We start from the raw sequence: 21,027 nt of genomic DNA, 5'->3' as shown, positions 1-21,027 counted from the left end.
ACAGTATGTATAACTAGCAACATCCTCAATTTTTTATGTCATCACTCTGATTCATTACTTCAAATTCCATTCTCCTACCTGTACAGTCACCTTTTCAGAACTTATCATTTGAAGTCATTCGCAATTTAGTTGTATTAAGAAAGCAACTGATATTGTTGTCTAGATATGTACTAGTACAGTATGTAAAGATTTCCCTTTATCTGTTGCCCTACATTTAAAAGGGACCTATAACTGTGTTCAGATGGAATTCAGTGATGCAGTTCAGACAAAACAGCAGACAGACACATGAGGGACACAAATGGGTCCATTTGGTTCCATTTGCACTCACTCTTAGTTAACTACTTAAACCCTATATACTTTGTTATACGTCAAATATCGATGCACTGTTCGGGCCGAGACATGGACACTCGCATCACAGCAGGGAAAGGCCCTGGACGGCATCTACACAAGAATGCTATGAACGGCTCTTGATGTCACATGAGCGGACCACCAGAAACGTGGACCTCTACTGAGGCTTCCAGCGAGCCACGGAAGAGGTCAGGGAGACAAGGATGAGGCTGCCTGGGAGCATTGTGTCAGGCACCCGGAACTGTTGGCGAGCACCACCTACGTAGACACACTGCGGCGTGACAGCGGAGCTAGCAACACTGCTGAGCTCAAGACGCTGATGCTGGATAGGCGGGTGTGGAGGGTAGAGATCCAGGAGTCCGGAGTTGGTGTCGGCTAGTCTGCACTCTCACATCGTATTGCGAGCATGTCAACCGGCTATTTCCGGCCGAATGTTCAGCTATTTTCGCTGAATGTACACCAATTCTGCGTAATGTCCGCCCATTATGACTTTCCCAGAATAAGGATGCTATAGGGTTCATGTGGTTAAATTAACACTGATGATTCTACTGAGCAGACAGGCAGACCAAAGAAAGGGACGTGTAAACAGATGAACAGAAAGGTAATACCTGATTTATACTTGCGTGCCAGAGTCGTGTAGCCTGGCGTAGCCAGACTATATCACTGCGTGGATATGAGTCTGGTGCTTCCATGAGGATTTTTTTTTCCCCATGGGGCGGGATCAAAACAATGGCCCTCGACGCAATTGGTTAGACCTACAACCAACTACCAATTACAGTCTCCCATATTCGAATACTGGGCCCTGATTGGTTACCCACGTCTTCTGGAGCAGGAAATGGATTCTCTATGGAGCGGTGCCAGACTCAAATCGCAGAGTGCAATCTTCTTTTGCACTCGCAGATTCGTCTGGTCCCAGGCTAAGAGTCGTGCACCGAAACTAGCCTATCTACAAGCTCACAACACGTCTCAGTGGCAGTGCAATGCGTTGTTAGCTTATAGATCTGCTATACAGTATCAGTGTGTGACAATTGCACTCAACTAAGCATAAATAAGAACCAATGTGTGTGCATTCAGAACCAGAACCTCTAGACTCTAGTCATACATCCATCCTCTCACGATGAAGGTATATAGCCCACGTGAACATGCACATCACACTCACACAGGTAAAATCAATAACCATGCAGGCCACATAATGTGTCAGTTAATCTGGTAAGTATCATAAGCAAAAACTATTTTAGAAATAACTTTGGTGGTGTGGGTTTTTAATCACTGTTTGATGTTTCTCTCACTTGTTTTTCACAAAAAAAAGAAGAAGAAAAAGAAAAGTGTCCTACAGTATAAGACAGAAAATCTAGGTTTGTGGGGGTGTAAATATAGATTCCTCTCGTATTTTGTTATGTGGAATGCAAAAGGTTATGCAGACTGCTCTGCAAGGTATTTTTCATTCTCTCTGACCCTTTTCTGAGAACCTCAGGCTTCGACAGGAAAGCACTCTGGACTTGAACCCTAGTGTCCCTACGCTGGGCATGTCATAATAGCAGGTGAACATTCAGTGATAATAGCAGATCTACAAGCTTGTGAGCTTGTAGATTGGCTATTTTCTGCATAGATTTGGTGTAGAACGACAAAAAAGGAAGGGGCCCAGTGAAGTATATAGGCCAAGAGTGTAAGTGGTTAAAATTAAGAGCCAGTTGTTGCACAGACTCCTTGTGAGTAGCAAGGACCCAAGTTTGAATCTGATTCTGTCATGTGTTGCATGTCTCCCTTCTCTCTTTCCTGTCTATCTACACTTTTTACTGTCTAATGAAGCCAAAATTATGGGGATGATGGTGTGTGCGTGCGTGTGTGCATGCGTGTGTGCGTGCGTGCGCACGTGTATGTGGATGGGCATTTGTACTTCTGTTGGGTATTTTGGGTATTGGTTTAACCCTTTTCTTGCAGTCTGTGAAATGTTCCATTTCAAGGCATTTTCAGAAAATGTTGTCCATTTTCTTTCCATGTGTACTTTCCACATCACATCAATTTTATTTTGTAAAACCATTTAATTTAGTTAATGCACTGAAATAGACACCAAAAGAATCGTTAAGCCTAGGTTACTGGGTGCCTGCTACTTTTAATTGTCAATCCAGTTCGCCTTACTATAATTGCTAAGTAACCCTGTTGCTGTAATGCGGAAGTCCCGAAAAGTCAACACGTGCCTAATTTGACCCCCCTTCAAGGCACAGGTTGACGTTTGCTCACTAAGTCACGATTGGGGATGCCTTTTGGGGAGTGAGACAGCGTACACACAACACATGGCAGCGCTCTCATTCATATCAGCGTGCGTAAAATGTTATCCTTGCGCCCGGCGCGTCAGGTGCAGTTAATTTCCTTCATGCAAATGCGTCCAATAAGGCTCTTGCTCGCACCTAACAGCGTAGCTGAGTGTACAGCTTGGCCTGGGACCGGCAACCAGTCTCTGCTCCTTTAAGGCAAGGAGGCATGAAAGCGTCTGCAGGGGCAGGAGGAGAGGGTTCTTCTGTGTAATGCTCTGAGGCAGCGTATAGTGGGCTGGCGAGGCGCGGGGACCAATGCGATCAGAGCGGCAGCGCTGGGTGAAGAAGATGCGCGTACCATTGCCTCGTGCTGGACGGAGAGAGGCGGCGATGAAGATGATTTGACTTTGGAATCTCAGAAAGAAAAAAAACCCGCCCGCTTCATCAATTCACCCGGATTTGTTTTTCATTCTTAAACTGAACCCTCCCCCGGTTATTATAGCTTCTTATTTTTTTTGTTCATTTTTTTTTTCATTTTCGGGTAATTTGTTTGCAAACATTTGTATTTTATTTTTGGGTTAGGATTTTACGTTTTTTTTATTCTTTATTATATAGTTTAGCCAGTTTTCATTTTTAAATTTTGTCATTGCTCACTGGAACATTTTTTTTTTTAAGGGATGTGATATTCCACACACTGCTCTGACTCAGCATCATCATCACACCTGGGCTTTACGCGGAGCGCCGTCTCCCCTTGAGCAGCATCTCCCCTTTGAAGAACAGCAAGACACGGATCACCGCTGCTCTCCCCAAGACATCCACACACACACACACACACACACATATATATATGCTCCAAGTACAAAATAAGGGGCTGGGAGACAGGAAACTAAAAGAGTAAATAAGTAGCGAGGGGGGACAGCAGTGAATATCATTTTTAAAAGTAGAGACTTGGTCCGGTTCCTTCAAGACAGTGGCAAATGTTTAACCTTAATACCCTAAGCACACAGAAGAGCGTCCTAGGGAGGCATCGGTCGGAGGAAGACGAGAAGGCATAGCCTGGGGGGATTGAACGGAGCAGGGCATGTGGATATTGGCTTTTCTCTTTTCCCAGAGCATCTTGAATGGTAAGTTCACCTGCTCCGCGTTAATGATCATTACCTATTCCTGGAGGGAAATGACTAGTAGCCGACCGTATATGGTAAAGTGACTGAAGACTGTAAGGATGGAGGTCACCCAGTGTTCCCACATGAAAAGATGTTCACGAATATTCACGATTTAAAAAAAAGATAGCAGATTTACAAGCTCATATATGAGCTTGTAGATCTGCTATTTTTGAATAGCCGAAGTAGCCTATAAAATAATGGTTAATGTTTGTCAAAAGCCCTGTCACCTTTGATGGATGGAGACGGGCGATGCATATGAACTGCGTTTTAATCGTTTATCTGCTCCCCTGTAATCATTAAATGCAGACCCCTGCCCTCGATCATATGCATTATAAGCACAATCATCCGAAATTGATGAATTATGCTTTGGGTCAATTTGTGTGGGCCTGCATTGCATCGCGTGCAGGGATTAATTGGCGTTATTTAGGCTACTAAACTGAGATTTGATTAGCCGTGACCTTACAGGTTAAAGTCTTAATTGCCAACATTTGCATCTATTAAATTAAAATGAGCTGACGTTTAATCTGATGCATATAGATATAATTTTTTTCTATTAAAGTATGGTTTCACTGTGGCCCTTAGTAATAAGTGACGTAGGCTATTTGATATAATGGACATTTGGTTGAACCCCTTTCCCATCCCCCACAGCCAGCTATATTTTTCAAGTTCAAAGTACCCCAGTGCATATAAGGATGAAGAAATACACACACTTTTAAATATCTGCTGGTTGTATTTGTATTAACACACATTTTCACTAAAAAGATTCACTTGGATGATAATATCTCCTCTGCATATCCAATTTAGTCATCAACATTTTGACAAGAGATGCATGTATCTTGCATTGAATAAATCCTATAGAAGGAAAAACAACTCCATGGCAATTTCTTTTAAGGACAAAAACATATAAAATGTTGCACACAAAGATTCCAGATAGGGAACATACATAAAATGTTATTATGCAGAAATGTTAAAGATGTGTCCCAAGTACACCACCTCACCCCAAATGTTAAAATTGAATATTATTCAAATAGTCTACAATTGTCCAATCTAAAAAAATATTAAAACGCCTTGATGAGTATGTGTTGGTGTTTCTGTATGTATATGTGGGTGTATGTATGCATGTGTGTGCTGGTGCACACGCATGCACTGGCACACATGCAGTGAATGTGTGTCTGCATTCATTTGTATTTGTGTACACATATCTATAATCAACTAGCAGAAAGTGTATGCAATTTATTAGGTTTGCCAAATCAAAATAAACATTTATTGGCTAGTCCCTTCTACGAGGAAGGACTATGGCTGACAGGGTGTGTACAAAAAGGGAGTCGAAGAAGGAGAGAACGGGGAGACTGGAAGAGGGAGAAGGAAAGAAAATGGAATCATGTCTAAGAAAAATACGATGGTTGTGACAAGACAGGGAACATTCAGATATTATAAGCGAAAATCAAACTCATTTGTTTTGTAAATGTTTGCAGCAAAAGGCCACACATGCTGAATCCAGAGTAGTGAGGTTTTAGAGGTATGTATACATTAGAGCATATTGAGGGCTAGTTATATATGATATGGTGCACCTATACAGCTACAGTAGTATATACGCTGTACACCCTCAGACCCCCTCACACCCCACCCCAAAAAAAGATGGAGGAAAAAAAAGAACAAACATATTTTTCCTGCTAGTCTGGGTGATAAAATAAGGTTTTTTAAATTGATTTTTGTTCCTGTGTCGTGTCTTTTTCATTGCTTAGGCAAGCCTCCAGTCTGCGCAGTTTATTGACACTGAGCTCCACATAAAATGGTATCTCCCTCGGCCCAGCTTGGGCTGAAACTCATAAAGGCACAATAAGGAATCCTCATTAATCATAATCATCTGACTGTGACATTAGATCAACTGCCATGCAAGATTGTGTCCATTTATTAGCAGATTATCGAGGAGGCCCCGTGGCAAGCAGCTGACAGGGAAATAAGCAATATACAGGGAAGAGAGTGTGCAGACATGTTGTTGTTGTTCTTCTTCTTCTTCCTCTTTTCTCATTCAACATTTCCCATGTTTGTTTGTTTTTGGCACTGCGAAGCTTTTATTTAAGAATTATTGAAGCATTTTTCCCATCGTGTGATATCGGAATTTGTTCTTTTTTTATTTGATTTCTGTATCATCGCAGGAGCTTAGCCGTGTGATGTTGTCTTCATTGGTTGTCTGTTGTTTGGATTATCGTCAAAATGAGGTGTTCATGTGCTCTGTGCAGGCGTTGTCAGAATGAATGAGTGACCTTGTAGATAGGAGCCAGCACAGTGATTGGTTTCTAGACAATTCTTGCTGTTTCAGAGTTAGGCCTATCACATGCTCACTGGCCTGTCTCTATGGTAACCTGTATTATGGGATTCAGGAGGTGCAGGGTTGGGCTCCGGCTGGACTCTGAGGTGACCCGGAAGTACTTAAATAAGGACTTAATCACTTCTTGAGAGATCAGTGTGCTTACAAACGAGTGACATACAGTGTGGCAGAATCGTAATTAAGTGTCTAATTAACGAATCTGGGAGTGTGAGTGTTATGCCTCCTCCGTATTGCAAAGTGATAATTTAGCGATCATAAACAAACAAATATCTCTATCTCTTTACTTAATTCATATAATTTATAAGCCTCTAAAATATACCTAAAATATATTGTTTCAACATTCTGTCTGCTTTTAATCATTGCAACGTTGTCATTCTTTCCAAATGATTAATCATTTTACATGAATTCAAAGGAACCGGCAAAGACCTTTAGTTGTGATCTTATTTCAATCATTGCTATTTAGAAAAATGCCAATTCTATACATTTGCATGTTAAAATCCAGCTCATACTGAAGGCACATTTAGTTCGCAAATGATTCTGGAAGAGCCTCACTGTATCTATCAAAGTGTATGTGTCACTTCAGCCATCAGGATGGGAGGGGAAACCACATTTTTCCTCTCAAAAGATGCCTTCAGGCAAAACCAATGCAAGCTCAAATCGACTCACTCAAATTCTCATTGCAAATATATATTGAGGCAAGGCTTACTACTATACAATGATTTATATCTGTATATCGCAAATTAACTTGATGACCATGTATGAACAGGATTTTACTCTTTTGTGTTAAATAAATGAGTAAAACTAAGTTTTAAGATCACTCAAATGTGATTGTTTCTTTTTTTTTTACTTCAATTAACCGTGACCTCTGCCAGAGTGAAGACATCAGGATCCCTTCAAACATAAGGAAGTTCTTCCAGAGTGTCTTGCCCAGTGTAGATTACAGTACAGTAAATAGCTGCCAACATCACTTAGCCTGCCAATTTAACATGACCCCACATTATTTGTAACCTGAGAGGTTGGATGAGAATGCTATTGGGATAGATAGATTGGATGAACTTGGCTGTGAGTTGAAGGCTACGACGTGTGTGTGTCTGTGTGTGTGTGTGTGTGTGTGTGTGTGTGTGTGTGTGTGTGTGTGTGTGTGTGTGTGTGTGTGTGTGTGTGTGTGTGTGTGTGTGTGTGTGTGTGTGTGTGTGTGTGTGTGTGTGTGTGTGTGGCGCAGGGGGTAGTTAATCTACTGGGGACAATTAAGGCAGCGCAATGATTAGAGCCCCATCTGTTGGAGTGGTGAGGTGCTCCTCTTGGAAAAAGCCCTGGGATCTTCCAAGCCTATTTACAGATGTCCAGGGAGCACATTGTCTCTGTCGGGCAGAAACCTCTTATCTCCATATTTGATTTTTTTCTTTTATTTATTAATGCCCTACTTGATCATACTACAGCATCACACAAAAGCATCAAAAGTAGCAGATCCGCAAGCTCAAAACATGACGAGAAATTACGCGTTTTGAGCTTGTTGATCTGCTACTTTAGCTATTTTTGAATTTGAATCCTGAAAAGTAACAGTTTTGGACGTATGATGTTTCCACCCGAAGGAGACGATATTGTCTCTGTCGGTTGGAAATATTGTATATCCAAAAAACGTACATTTTCATGAATTGGGAAAAAAAGAAGGAAAGAAAACCTGTTACAATGGATCTAATGGAGTTATGAGATTTTGTCACATAAGCTCTAATACTTGTAAATGGTTAACCACATTAAACCTGGCATTCCTATTTTTTGGCACGTCATTATTAGATAGTCTTTTTTTGTGAAGAGATTTGGTGTAGACTGCAATACTAGCGGACCTAGAACTCTTAGGGACCCCCGGCAACTGATTATATAAGGTTTAAGTTGAGATATGCGGTTTCTTTTTCTTTCTCCCAATTTAGTCGTTATGCCAATTGATTCCTCCCCACACACATTTGTGTGTGTTGTCACTGCTGTTGTATCCTACTGACTCACTTGCCATTGAGGAGCCCCCACGGGGAGAAAGTAGAGCCTTCGTGCTGCTCCTCCCGCCCAACACTCCCTGCTGACAGGTGCCGCCCTCAGCCCGTAGGCTCGACAAAGCCGGATGCACCACGGTGGATTCGAACTCACAACCTCTGCGATGGTGGCCAGGCATTTTACCACTGCGCCCCACCCGAGTGCCTGAGATACAAGGTTTCAACGGGACGGTGATGATGTGATCATTGGTGGTGGTCGCAGTGGTCCTGTGCAGGCTACACAGAGCGATGAAGAGGGAGCACTTGAAACCTGATCAGCCTCTGCCCCTCACGGTCCCCTAAGTCTGCTCGCTAATTACCAATTAGGGTTCAGTTGCCGTAACGATAGCACAACTCATGAGATTAGATGATGGCACGAACATATCCCAAAAGATACCCTATATCTACCCGAGCAACTGGGGGTTAAGTGCCTTGTTCAAGGGCACCTAAGCAAGGCAAAAAAATTCAAAGGAATTTCAGAAAGACAACGGAATTGTGGAAATAGCAGATCTACAAGCTAACAATGTGTGGACATGAAGATTGGCTATTTTCATTTTTTTAATAGGGCTTAAGTGGTTAATTCAAACTGTATTTTTGTAAGTTTCGGTCACAAAAAGACAGCAAATGTATCCTTTGTGTCTCCAGCTGAAAAGTTGGGGAACCACTGATCTAGACAGATTAAGTTTACAAACCCACTTTGGTTCAGTTACTGTGGATAAACGATGCGGTCGTTCAATGAAGTATAAATTAGGCTCAAGCTGCCACACATTCTGAATCATCCACATGATTCCAGTAGAAAGTAGCCGCTAATGCCGGGTAATGAATACACCAATGTGTGATCATAACAAGCTATCCCCTAGTTCATACATCCTAGCTGTATAATGAGGGCCCTCTCTATACTGTACCACTGTACCTCCTCAAGATCTTCAGCCAGTCTAGCTCTCTAATTAGGAGCAAGACATCAGAGACTCTGTGTGTGTGTGTGTGTGTGTGTGTGTGTGTGTGTGTGTGTGTGTGTGTGTGTGTGTGTGTGTGTGTGTGCGTGCGTGCGTGTGTGTGTGTGTGTGTGCGTGCGTGTGTGCATGCACGTGCGCACATATGTGCACGTTGTTTCGCCCCGATGTAAAATCTAATTACCGATCACACTGTGTCTGTATGGATTCCGCTGAATCAGAAGTGTAATTGCGTCAGCCCGCGTGTAAATGGCTCTTGCATTAAAATGTTAACGATATCGTTTAGCATCTGCAAAGGGAGAGAGAGAGAGAGAGAGAGAGAGAGAGAGAGAGAGAGAGAGAGAGAGAGAGAGAGAGAGAGAGAGAGAGAGAGAGAGAGAGAGAGAGAGAGAGAGAGAGAGAGAGAGAGAGAGAGAGAGAGAGAGAGAGCCCTTGGTGCCCAGATGTAGATGTTTGATCATGCGTGTAAAGTGAGGTTGTACTACATTTGGCGGCGGGGTAGTGGTGTTGATGGGTGGGTGGGGGTTTCCCTCGCAGACTGGGTTCTCAGTGGAGAGGATGTTTTTAATTCACTCAGCACCTGTCAAAGTGACATGTTATATTACTGTGCTGCACTGTGCAGGCACTCCGATGGAGAAGATGAACCCATGTAAAAACCTTATTTGACAGAACAAAATGGACTAAATCAAGATTAAATGGCTTACCACATACTCAGCCTTTATTTGCCTTGGGTGAGGGGACTGATAAAAGACATGCGAAGGTGATAAACTTCCCAAGGGGCTACAGTATAGTGGTAGCTGACCAGTCAGTGCAAGCTGGATGAAACTCAGCCGCCAATCACGGTTGCTGTGGATAGTTCGGTAGAAATCACGGCTGAGGAGACACCATGTTTGGGGACCCAGATACTTTATCCGGGCGGAAAGGAACCAAAACACAGAGTGGACAACAGTGACCTTCGACTGTTCACAGAATGGCTGACTACCAACCAATTTGAGGCATGCCAGCACACCTTCCATGTTCTGAGCCAACTCTCTCCCCACACTGTCAGGGAATCCCAGTGGGACATTACCATTTCTGCCAGGGCAAGGTCCTAGTTAACAATAATGTCAATCTATTTAAAGTGTTGATCAAACGCACATTTTGTGTTGTCTTTATGAATAAATAAGGCTTAAGGTATTTGCTTAACAAAGGATCACCCGGCATTCTATAATCTATTTATCTCTACTAGGAGATTGTGCGTTTGGCCCTGTGTGTGCGTGTGCATGTGTGCGTGCGTGCGTGTGCATGTGTGTGCGTGTGTGTGTGTGTGTGTGTGTGTGTGTGTGTGTGTGTGTGTGTGTGTGTGTGTGTGTGTGTGTGTGTGTGTGTGTGTGTGTGTGTGTGTGTGTGTGTGTGTGTGTGTGTGTGTGTGTGTGTGTGTGTGTGTAATCTCACATAATATTATTACTAGTAAGAGCAGCATCATATTTCTTATGCACACTGGCAGCAGGCCATGTACTGCAATTCCCAAATATGTTTAAACTTGGTCAACTATAACTACGTAATCTTAAAATAATCTTTAAATATCATCCATCCAAGCTACAGGACAGCACGGTAGAGTATATTTCAACCAATCAGATTGCTTGGTCGGAACTACCTGTTGTATAATTGTAACCAACATGTTTGGGTGATTTGATCGGGACATCCGAATTTAACATTAAATAAATATGCGTGTATATGGGTTGAGAGACCAATTGTTTATTTTCTCTCTCTCTCCATCTCATGGGAATTCACGCATACACAGGTCTCTTTCCTGAGACTATGCTGGCATGGCCTACCACCTTTCAGATAAGGCTGTGCGTACTACATATCATCCTACATTACTTTTCAGTTTGATGTACAACTGACTGTCAACTTCTGTCATCAGTAATGTCAATTACTTATTTCTTCTTAGAAGGACTTGCAAAGTGAGTGTGGGGCTGCAGGGTTAAAAAATATAAATACAAATCTTGACCCCTATATATTCCATCATACAACAAATAGCGAAAATAGCCAATCCCTAAAGGAATTATGCATGTATTTAATTCAGTCTGACCAGAGCCAGTGATAAAACATATCACCACTGGCACTGGAGATTAAATAAATGACCAAAGTAGGGGGGGGGGGGTATCAAAAGCATAGATTCCCTCCATCTTCCCCAGAAAATCCAACCCTGTGTTGCATTGAAAACACAACACTAACATTTCAAATCAGTGTCTGATTGACTGGTGATACGAACAAAATTGACACAAGAATCATGGAAATTTGAATGACATAAATCTGTTCCAATTATATGTGGGATCTTACTGACATTGGAGCTGGGTTGCTCACACATATTGCAATGTATTAGGCAATAACATTGTAACTGTGGGGTTGGCGAAAGGGCCTCTCTGTGTGGAGTTTGCATGTCTCCCCATGTCCCCTAGGGTAGGTACCCTCACAAAAAACATGCAGTAATCCTGGTCTCTATACTGCCTCCCCCTGGTCAGCCGGGGCGCCTGATGGAGGGGAAAGGACGTCCTACGTCGTTCTACCGGGGATACTCCCCCCTGTGTCAGGTGATAAGAAGCGGCCTGCTCATGCATTGAAGGAAGCATGAGCTCAGTTCGGGGCTCTCCCCAGGCTGGCAGAGGGAGAGTAGCGCCCAGGATTACAGCTTAGGCAATTGGCACTGGGTGGAAAAAATGTGTTACAAAATTGTGGGATAATAAAAAAGAAAAAAGAAAACATTGTAACTTCATGATTGTCCTAATGATGAAAATGCTTGAATGAATTAGTTTCAGGTATATGTACGTATATTGATACTAAGGTACTGGTTTCGGCCACGGTCCAAGTAGTTTTTCATTATTAAAGTGTCAGCCAGTCCTAAGTTCTTGGTCAGTCAGACCATTGCCAAAAACCAGAGAGGGCCAAGACGGGAATCTTGGATTTCAAGATCTACTGCCTGGTACTGCTCTACTAAAACATGAACCACTTATAGTCAGGTTGCTTAGGACCAGATTTTTTAAAAATGTGGAATGTATTAAACCCTATGTGGTTGAACGGTGTCCCTCAGGGCTCTATTCACCTGTTTCCTAGGCTGTGTGTGTTTCACTTCCTGTCGATTTCATTGGATATCATTGGTCATCTGACCAGTTTCATTGGATTTCATTGGATCAATCGACAGGAAGTGAAACACACACAGCCTAGGAAACAGGTGAATACTAGTGTCTTTTTTCTCTTTTCTGTTATTGTGGGGAAAGCTTTTGCAGAAAATAGCAGATCGACAAGATCACAACGCAACACAGTACGGATGCTGGGGTTTAAGTGGTTAACAGGAGACCAGTTTCTCATTGCCAGATCTATCTCCACGCTATAACCTAGCACTGTGCCAGTTCAGGAGAAAGCAGGACACTAACCTCATGTTAGTCTGTATACTCTGTATACAGTAGGCGCAACCTAACCAATTTCAAGATATTGGCCACTAAAATATGTCTTACAGTGAGAATAATCACTGAGCAGTCATACTCAAATGAATGAGTGTTGCACATACTGTAGTTTGTGCAAGAACAGCACACAGGCTTGCACTGTAGGTGGTGTTTCCTGGTTGGTGGAAAGGCCTCGCAGAGTGCATTCACAGTTTGACACAGGCAACCAATGAAAGCAAATTTAATTCTTACGGGCAAAGTGGCCCACTTCAACTTTTCAGCAGAGATTCAGCGTAAATGGTGGTGGGTAGTGCCATGTAGACTAGGTCAACAGACTAGGCCCCCCCGACTAAAGCTCATTTTTCTATTGTGTTTGACAGGTGGCAGAGGTGATCAGCAATTCATCATCCTCCATGACAAACATACACACATTCTGCCTCTTAATCCAGTCCCCTCCATGTCAGGGCCACGCTTTGAACTCCACACACATGCTATGACCTAAGGCTGGATTGATCTCCTGCTAGCTGGCCTCTGTGTGAAGCGTGCGCGGATTACTGTGGTGACTCACTTTTTCTGTCTGTCTCTCGCCCCCCCCCCCCCTTGTTCTTCTCCTTCTCACCCTATTCGTTCTCTATCCCTATCCCCCCCCCCGCCCCCATCTCTCTCTCCCTTGCATTCTTTCTCTCCCTCGCTTCCAGCTTTGGCATCCTTCTCTCATAATGTCACATACCCCCATTTTAATGCAGCTCTTTTTACAGCATTGGTCTGTAGGAGTCTAGCTGTCTATAAGAGGGTCTGTCTGTCTGTGTGTCCGGGTTTAATCTCGCAAACCGCTGGACCGATCAGCACCACATTCCGTGTGCACAATGCCAGTCGGCCACAATCATATCGCTGCTGTCTTATCTCCATATCTTTTTGTTGTAAATAACACCCTACTTGATCATACTACAGCGTCTTGCAAAAGTTTCAAAAGTAGCAGATCTGCAAGCTCGAAACATGGGCGCAAAGCGACATGTTTCGAGCTTGTAGATCTGCTACTTTTGCCGTTTTTGAATTTGAATCCTGAAAAGTCACAGTTTTGGACATTAGAGGTTTCCACCCGACAGAGACGATATGCATCCATTGGTTTCACCTCAGCCTTTCATCACCAGCTGTGTTTTCTTTGTTTTCCCCAAACCTATAGCGGCTTTGTATTTGCAGGTACAGACTTCTCAGTCAGGTTATGTGTGACTTAATACCCGGATGGTATTTTACGACAAAAAGCCTGCCGGCCCCCTATTTCTGATGCTGCATAGTCCAAATAGCAAAGTAGGCTAAGGGATAACAGAGGAGGCAGCGGCGGATAGACAGAGTGACAGAAAGACAAATGGCTCCAGCTTGGTTTCTCGACACTGCTCTTTATTTTTAAACCTGGCACAGATGCTAAGATTTAAGACCAAGTTAGTGGCGGTTTATTTTTAGCCGGCCATTCTTAAAGTGCTGTCATCTTGTTGGAGTTGAGGTAAGGTGTGGGAGAGAGAGAGAGAGAGAGAGAGAGAGAGAGTGTGTGTGTGTGTGTGTGTGTGTGTGTGTGTGTGTGTGTGTGTGTGTGTGTGTGTGTGTGTGTGTGTGTGTGTGTGTGTGTGTGTGTGTGTGTTTGCTTGTGTGTTTGCTTGTGTGTGTGTGTGTGTGTGTGTGTGTGTGTGTGTGTGTGTGTGTGTGTGTGTGTGTGAGAGTGAGAGTGTGTGTGTGTGTGTGTGTGTGTGTGTGTGTGTGTGTGTGTGTGTGTGTGTGTGTGTGCTTGCTTGTGTGTTTGCTTGTGTGCATATATGCTATGCATAGAAGCTCATGTGTGTATATGTAGCGTGTGGATGTGTGTGTGTGCTCAGTATGTTTGATTGGGTGAGTTATGGATTTGGTTCTCAAAGTGGGGTCCGAGGACCCCCAGGGGTCCTTGGAGGGGTACCAGGGGGTCCCCAGCAAAATGAGTTAATATGGAGTCATTTAACCACTTTAACGATATGTTATAGTTTTGCTATTCAAAATTAGCAGATACACAAGCTCATAGCGTGGCACAGAGTACTATGAGCTTGTAGATCTGCTATTTTTGAAAAATCGTGAAAACTTGTGCAAATCCTTCAATATATATTTTTTTTAAAGCGAACATTTGTAACTCAAATGTTTGCTTCTGGGGGGTTCCTGGAACAAAATATGTTGAGATGGGGGTCATTTACATATCATTTTTGGGGCCTTTGACATGAAAAAGTTTGAGAACCACTGAGTTAGGGCATTGGCTCTCAACCTTTTTTGAGCTCTGGAATGGACCTCTAGCATATTCCAACAAACCTCAAGAACCACCCCGCCCCACCCCACCTCCCCACAATCATTTAGTATATCGTTGCTGTCGGGGCAGAAACCTCTTGTCGCCATATTTTTACTTTTTGTGTTTTTTCGTAGATGAACACCCTACTTGAACATACTACAGCGTCGCACAAAAGCATCAAAAGTAGTAGATCTACAAGCGAGTAACAGTTTTGGACATTTTGACAGAGACAGAGACGATATAAGAAAGCATAATACAGTCAACTCATTTCTATTTATTTAATTTTGTTACATTTCCGATTTTAGGCAGTGGTTCTCAACTTCTCTGGGTCAGGGGTGGGGGGGGGGGGCACTTGAACATCTCAAAAGTGTTAAGTGGTCAGATGGGTGGGCCGCCTGCGTTTTCAGAGCATGTTTATTTTAATGATCCATCAATTGGGTTTGTCGGTATTACAATGATCACTTTTCAAGGTTATAAATAAGAAATACTATGACTTTTTCTTGATTCATGTATAATGTTATATCAAAAATCACACCCAGTGTGAAGTGAGCGGTGCTATTTATGAGTTATTAATTTCATCATGCATCTCGGTAGCCAATCACAGCACGTCCTGCGAAGTGACGTGCTTACATTTTTTACATTATTATTAATTTCATCATGCGTCTCGCTAGCCAATCACAGCGCGTCTGCGAAGTTTGAAGTTCATTTCATCATGTGTCTCGCTAGCCAATCACAGCACATCCTGCAAAGCTTAGCCTATGGGCGTGTTTTCCACAGCATGGCGTCACAGCGAAAGACAAATTTTCACGACGGAAAGAAAACCTTTCACCACGGATGGGTCTTAAACCCGCTCAAAAATCATACAGTTTTGTCATTAGTTGGGGCCTGGCCCACTTGCGATATCCTCGCGGCCCACCAGTGGGCCCCAGCCCTCAGGTTGAGAAACAGTGGTTCAGGGTGTGACATGGAATGGAGCCACAGGACTCTGATTTATGTCCTTCTAGCCGCTCATCGATCCGCCCGGCCTGGTGTGAGACTGAGTGCATCGTCAATACTCCTAGCACTTTACGGCGTTCCTAGAATTCCCCCGACCTCCAGTCAGACCAAGGTGCAGGGTTCGATTTGCTGGTTGGGGGGGAGGGAGATCCATGCCTCTGCATTTGATATCCCCCCTTCTGGTCATTCATTTTTATGGCCGGCGTGGTATTTTTTTTAATCCCTGCGACACTTTTGGAAAAAGGAGACTGTCTGATTATGTTTGATATTTATGTTTGATAATATCACAATTTAATAAAAAATAATTATGTTAATCACATTAACCGTGGCGTTCTTTTGGGCAAACTTTTTTCAAAATGTTTCTAAGATCCTCTTTTTTTTTTATTGTAGATGTAGAGCTTGCAGGCTATTTTCACTATTTGCTGTACAATGAAGTATATAGGGCTAAAGGGCTTAAGTTGTTAAGAAATATCCCGCCCCCCTCTGTTTTTTTCTTCCCCCCCCACAAATGGAACCCTGAATTCCCTCCAGTCAAACCAAGGTGTGATACTGCAGTACAGGGCCATGTGCCAATGTATTTGATTACAGAGCAGGTCCACCGCAGATGAGGAGAATTTCCAATTTCCAGGTCCAGTGCTGTTGCAAGGATTGAGAGAATCACGTCTGTGTTGCATGAAAAGAGAAATGATTTGGACAGAACTCCACATGGGTCCCCAGCATGGAAGCATGTCACTGTTTACATGTTGCATATGTGTCCCCGTAGAGTAGACTGTTGCCAGGATGAGGTCTATTATCTATCCCACAAGTCATTATGCTAATTACTGTTTGATCAGATGATTAACACTATTATATCTCGATTAATTCCAAAGTACTAAATGCTTCTGAATATATTTGTGGCTGCACGGCTTCACACTGCCCTGGTGTCCTCTGTCTGCACATTAAAGGGGAAAAAATCACCTGAGAGGAGAGGAGAGGCGTGAATGGAGGTTGGGAGAGGAAAGGAGAGGAGCTAGAGGAGAGGAGAGGGGAGGGGAGGGGAGCGAAGGGGAGGGGAGTCATGGATGGAGGTTGGGAGAGGAGAGGAGAGGAGAGGAGAGGAGAGGAGGGAAGAGGAGAGGAGAGGAGAAGAAAGGAGAGGAGAGGAGAGGAGAGGAGAGGAGAGGAGAGGAGAGGAGAGGAGAGGAGAGGAGAGGAGAGGAGAGGAGAGGAGATGAGAAGAAAGGAGAGGAGAGAGGCGATGAGAAGAAATGAGAGGAGAGGAAAAATGTAACAATAATCTATTTTTTGCCTTTCCGTGCAGGCAGTGGTGTGCTGAGAGGGGGAGCAGTAATAAAGCAAGCTGGGGGCTGGGGGGAGATGAGGAGAGAGATGGGGGGGCAATGGCGCTGGCTAGGGGGGCTGCTGAAAGGAGCCGTGCTGCGGTCCCTTAAGTGTTGAATAAACATGCTTGGTTTAGAGAATTGGCTGCGATAAATGTTTAATATGATAAGTCCATAAAGACGGTCAAATGAGTCTGGAGTATTTAAATGAACATGGCACACAGCAGAAGCAGTTCTAAATGGGCGGCGGGGGGGGGGGGGGGGGTAGGCCCTGGAAATGGCAGCAAGCACTAATAAGATGAGAGCAGCCAGCTGTTCTGACATCAGCACTGACAGACCTCGCCAGCTGTGGCACAGCTGTCTCTCTCTGATCTCGACGTAACGCCAGAGTCTTAATGGTAATCATAAGAATAATCAAGAATCATTAACGACAATGTTGCAACGCACCAAGGAAAGAGCAACAAAACAAGCCTCTTAACAAGCCGCTTTTAAAATGGAGTGTAAATAGCAGATCTTCTAGCTCACAATGAGTCACATCGTGATGTGTTGTTGCGAGCTTGTTGATACAACATTCGTTGTATGATGAAGTATACAGTAGGGCTTAAGCGGTTAACGGTGAACTACTGATATAGTAAAGGGAAGAATTGCTTTGCTAGCTTGTAGCACAAAATTATGAAAAACAAAACGGTTGCACAAGAAAGTACAGGTCATTGCTTAATTAGCTTAATGTTTTTTGATGAACTGGCCTGCAATATGGCAAGCAGCTCACAGCATTACAGTATAATGATTACAACATCAAATACTTGTCTTGAAAATGTTCTTTACTGTACATATTCAGCAGCATAGATTTAATAGTATATTCACAAATGTGGGGGAATCAGAAAATTCTTATTCTGATGTGATACGCAATTGTCTTGGCCATTATATAGTGACCAGTGCATCAAGCTATGTTCACATTCTGTGTTTCCTTAGCAGGCATGCAGGTACACAGCATCTATAAGACCACTTAAACCTTAAAGTTTAAGGACTATGAATATCGTTGCCGTCAGGCAGAAACCTCTTATCTCCATATTCTAACTTTTTGTGTGTTTTGTTCGTAAATGAATGCCCTACTTGACCATACTACAGCGTCACACAAAAGTAGCAGAATAGCAGATCCACAAGCTTGAAAACGTGGCGCGTTTTGAACTTGTCGATCTGCTACTTTTGCTTCTTTTGAATTTGAATCCTGAAAAGTCACAGTTTTGAGGTTTTAAAAATTGTATTTTTTTATTTTTTTTTAACTTGTTTTCACATGTTTTGACGTATCCCAAAATAGGGACACCAGGCTGAAAGTGATTAACCACCTAAACCCCAGCGTCCGTATTGTGAGCTTGTTGAGCGGTCATTTGCAGGGAACACTTTCCCCACAATAACAGAAAACAAAAAAGACACTAGTATAGAGCCCTGAGGGACTCCGGTCAACCATAATAGGGTTTAAGTGGTAAATGTTTTTTGATGGACCAAGGACTGTAGGACTATCAGATTAGTGTACAATACATTAGATTACTTTTTCTTTAAATCATGTTAAAGCTCCATGTCAGCCATTTTGTCTATAGTAGTATGGGTACAAATAGATTTGTGAAGAGCTGGACTTATAGATGGGGAGAATACATGCACCAACCCTGCTGAACTCATATGTGTTTATAATAACCCTCAGAACAACTTTAGAACCTGTGATTATCATTAAGTCCTACCGTCTCTGGCGGGTGGAAACCTCATATGTCCAAAACTGTTACTTTTCAGGATTCAAATTCAAAAATAGCAAAACCGCAAGCAAGAGACCGTGTATGTCCAAAACCATTACATTTCAGGAAATGGATAAAAAAGAACCATGTGTTCCAATGGATCCAATGTAGTTATTATTTAATCATATGCTCTTTTTAATATTTTTCATTGGTTAAATATTTATAAAAACCCACAGACACACGTAACCACTTTCAACCTGGCTATCTTTGTTTTATTTTGGGCATGTCATTATAAGTGAAAAATGTTCAATGTTGTTGTGAACATTAATCAAAAGTATAGCTAAAATATAATGCGTTGTGAAATTGGTAACATTGCTATCATGGGGAAGATGACTGTTGTTGATTGAGTATCATACAAAACTGGAGTACATCTTGGAAAGTTCTCTGTAATTGTAGATCTGTAATCTTTTTTTAATTTCAGGGGTCACAGTTTGAGATCACTGACCCCCATTTGCTAAAATGTTTTTTTTTTAATCTCTGGGACCACCCAACCTAAACTGTACAATCTTAAGTGCTCATTTGTACAAATGGAACCAAATGGACCAACAAGGGTTCGTTTGGTTCCATTTGTACACTCTCAGAGTTATAGACCTGCAAGGGTCCATTTGGTTCCATTTGTACACTCTCAGAGTTACAGACCCCGCAAGGGCCCATTTGGACCCCTCGTGGTCCCCGGACCCCGCGTTGAGATTCAGCGTTGTGTAAGCATAGTAGAACAGCAGCATTGTGGGATGAAACCCAATACAACCCCACCACGTGAAATTAATATTGTGTGTTTTTGCTTCCTTTTTTTATCTATATCATTTTCCCCCGGCCGTCACAGTTTGTTACTGAGGCTCGCGTTCACACACACAGTAATATTAGATTTCTCTCCGGTAGCTTTTTTTTATTCATTGTTAACAGCAGCGGAGGGAGCCGCTATAGTTTGTTACAGGATTATCCCTCTCATCAGATCCACTTTCCTGCACTCATCAGCAGCAAGCAAGCCGCAGCATAATTTAGACATCAACGTTTAGCTGCCACTCCGCTTTACCCAACTGAGAAACAAGTTTAGTGTCTCGCTCCCTTCCCTTAATGAGACAGACAGCCTCACTGGCCCACTTAAGACATGAAAATAGACTGTGTGGGGTGGAGGGGGGTGAGTGTTCTATGGGGAGGGGGGGGGGCGCGCTGACGCTAACGCCCGCCCGCCCCCTACTAGACATCAGAGGCTTGGATCTGTCGGTGTGCATCAGCCACTCGCAGACAGTGAGGTCTTTCTACTGTCACAGCCCCCTTGCTTAATATTCATGAGAGCAAATTGTGAGACAGTCATTTAACTCCTGTGCATGGTGTATTGCCTCTGGGCAGATCAGATCAGATCAGATCGGAGGGGAATGCTTACTCACACTGGGCTGCCGTGTGCCTACAGTACCAGGCCGCGGGCAGATAGTCATCCCACCCGTCTCTTTCTTTAACTGCCCTCCCTGGGATAATATATATATATATATATATATTTTTTTTAAATATTTATTATCCCACGATTTTGTAACCCATTTTTTCACCCAGTGCCAATTGCCTAAGCATGTAATCCTGGGCGCTACTCTCCCTCTGCCAGTCTGGGGGGATTGAAATCCTTCAATGCATAAGGAGTGAGCAGGCCGCTTCTTATCACCTGACAGGGGGGAGTTTCCCCGGTAGGACGTTGTGCGTGGAAGGAACACGTTATTCCAACGAGTTCCTTTCCCCTCCATCAGGCCAAAGGCTGACCAGGGGGAGGCAGTATAGAGACCAGGATTACTGCATATTTTTTTGTGAGGGTACCTACCCTAGGGCACACGGGGTGACCATGCAAACTCCACACAGAAAGGCCCTTTAGCCAACCCCACCCAAAAAATGCAACCCTATTATCAAAACTAGCTGGATACAGTATACGCACATAATCGTCACTGTTGGGCAGAAACCTCTTCTATCTCCATATTTCAACTTTTCATGTATTTTTTTCTGTAAATGAATGCCCTACTTCATCATTCAAGTGTCACACAAAAGTAGTGAAAATACAAGCTAGCTCATAACGTGTCGTGTTGCATGCAACGCATTGTGAGCTTGTAGATCACTATTTTAAAATGTTTAAAAAAATAACA

At 43.1% G+C, this 21,027-nt stretch overlaps 1 protein-coding gene across 2 annotated transcripts in view; it reads left to right on the top strand.

Annotated features, from left to right (window-relative positions):
• Window positions 1-3,684: 3,684 nt before the first annotated feature.
• Window positions 3,685-21,027, top strand: part of dscamb (Down syndrome cell adhesion molecule b) — a gene marked incomplete at both ends in the record, with an annotated part of 238,455 nt that continues 221,112 nt past the window's right edge. For both annotated transcript variants that reach the window (XM_080429643.1, XM_080429642.1), the window contains one exon: window positions 3,685-3,727. In XM_080429643.1, the coding sequence (XP_080285769.1) occupies window positions 3,685-3,727 (43 nt within the window). The remainder of the gene's footprint in view (window positions 3,728-21,027) is intronic.

This window comes from Gymnoscopelus braueri (assembly GCF_963280865.1).
Source record: "Gymnoscopelus braueri genome assembly, chromosome: 5".
Lineage (NCBI taxonomy): Eukaryota > Metazoa > Chordata > Actinopteri > Myctophiformes > Myctophidae > Gymnoscopelus > Gymnoscopelus braueri.
The sequence above is the reverse complement of the archived record's forward strand: the minus strand, read 5'-3'. Positions and strand labels throughout refer to the sequence as shown.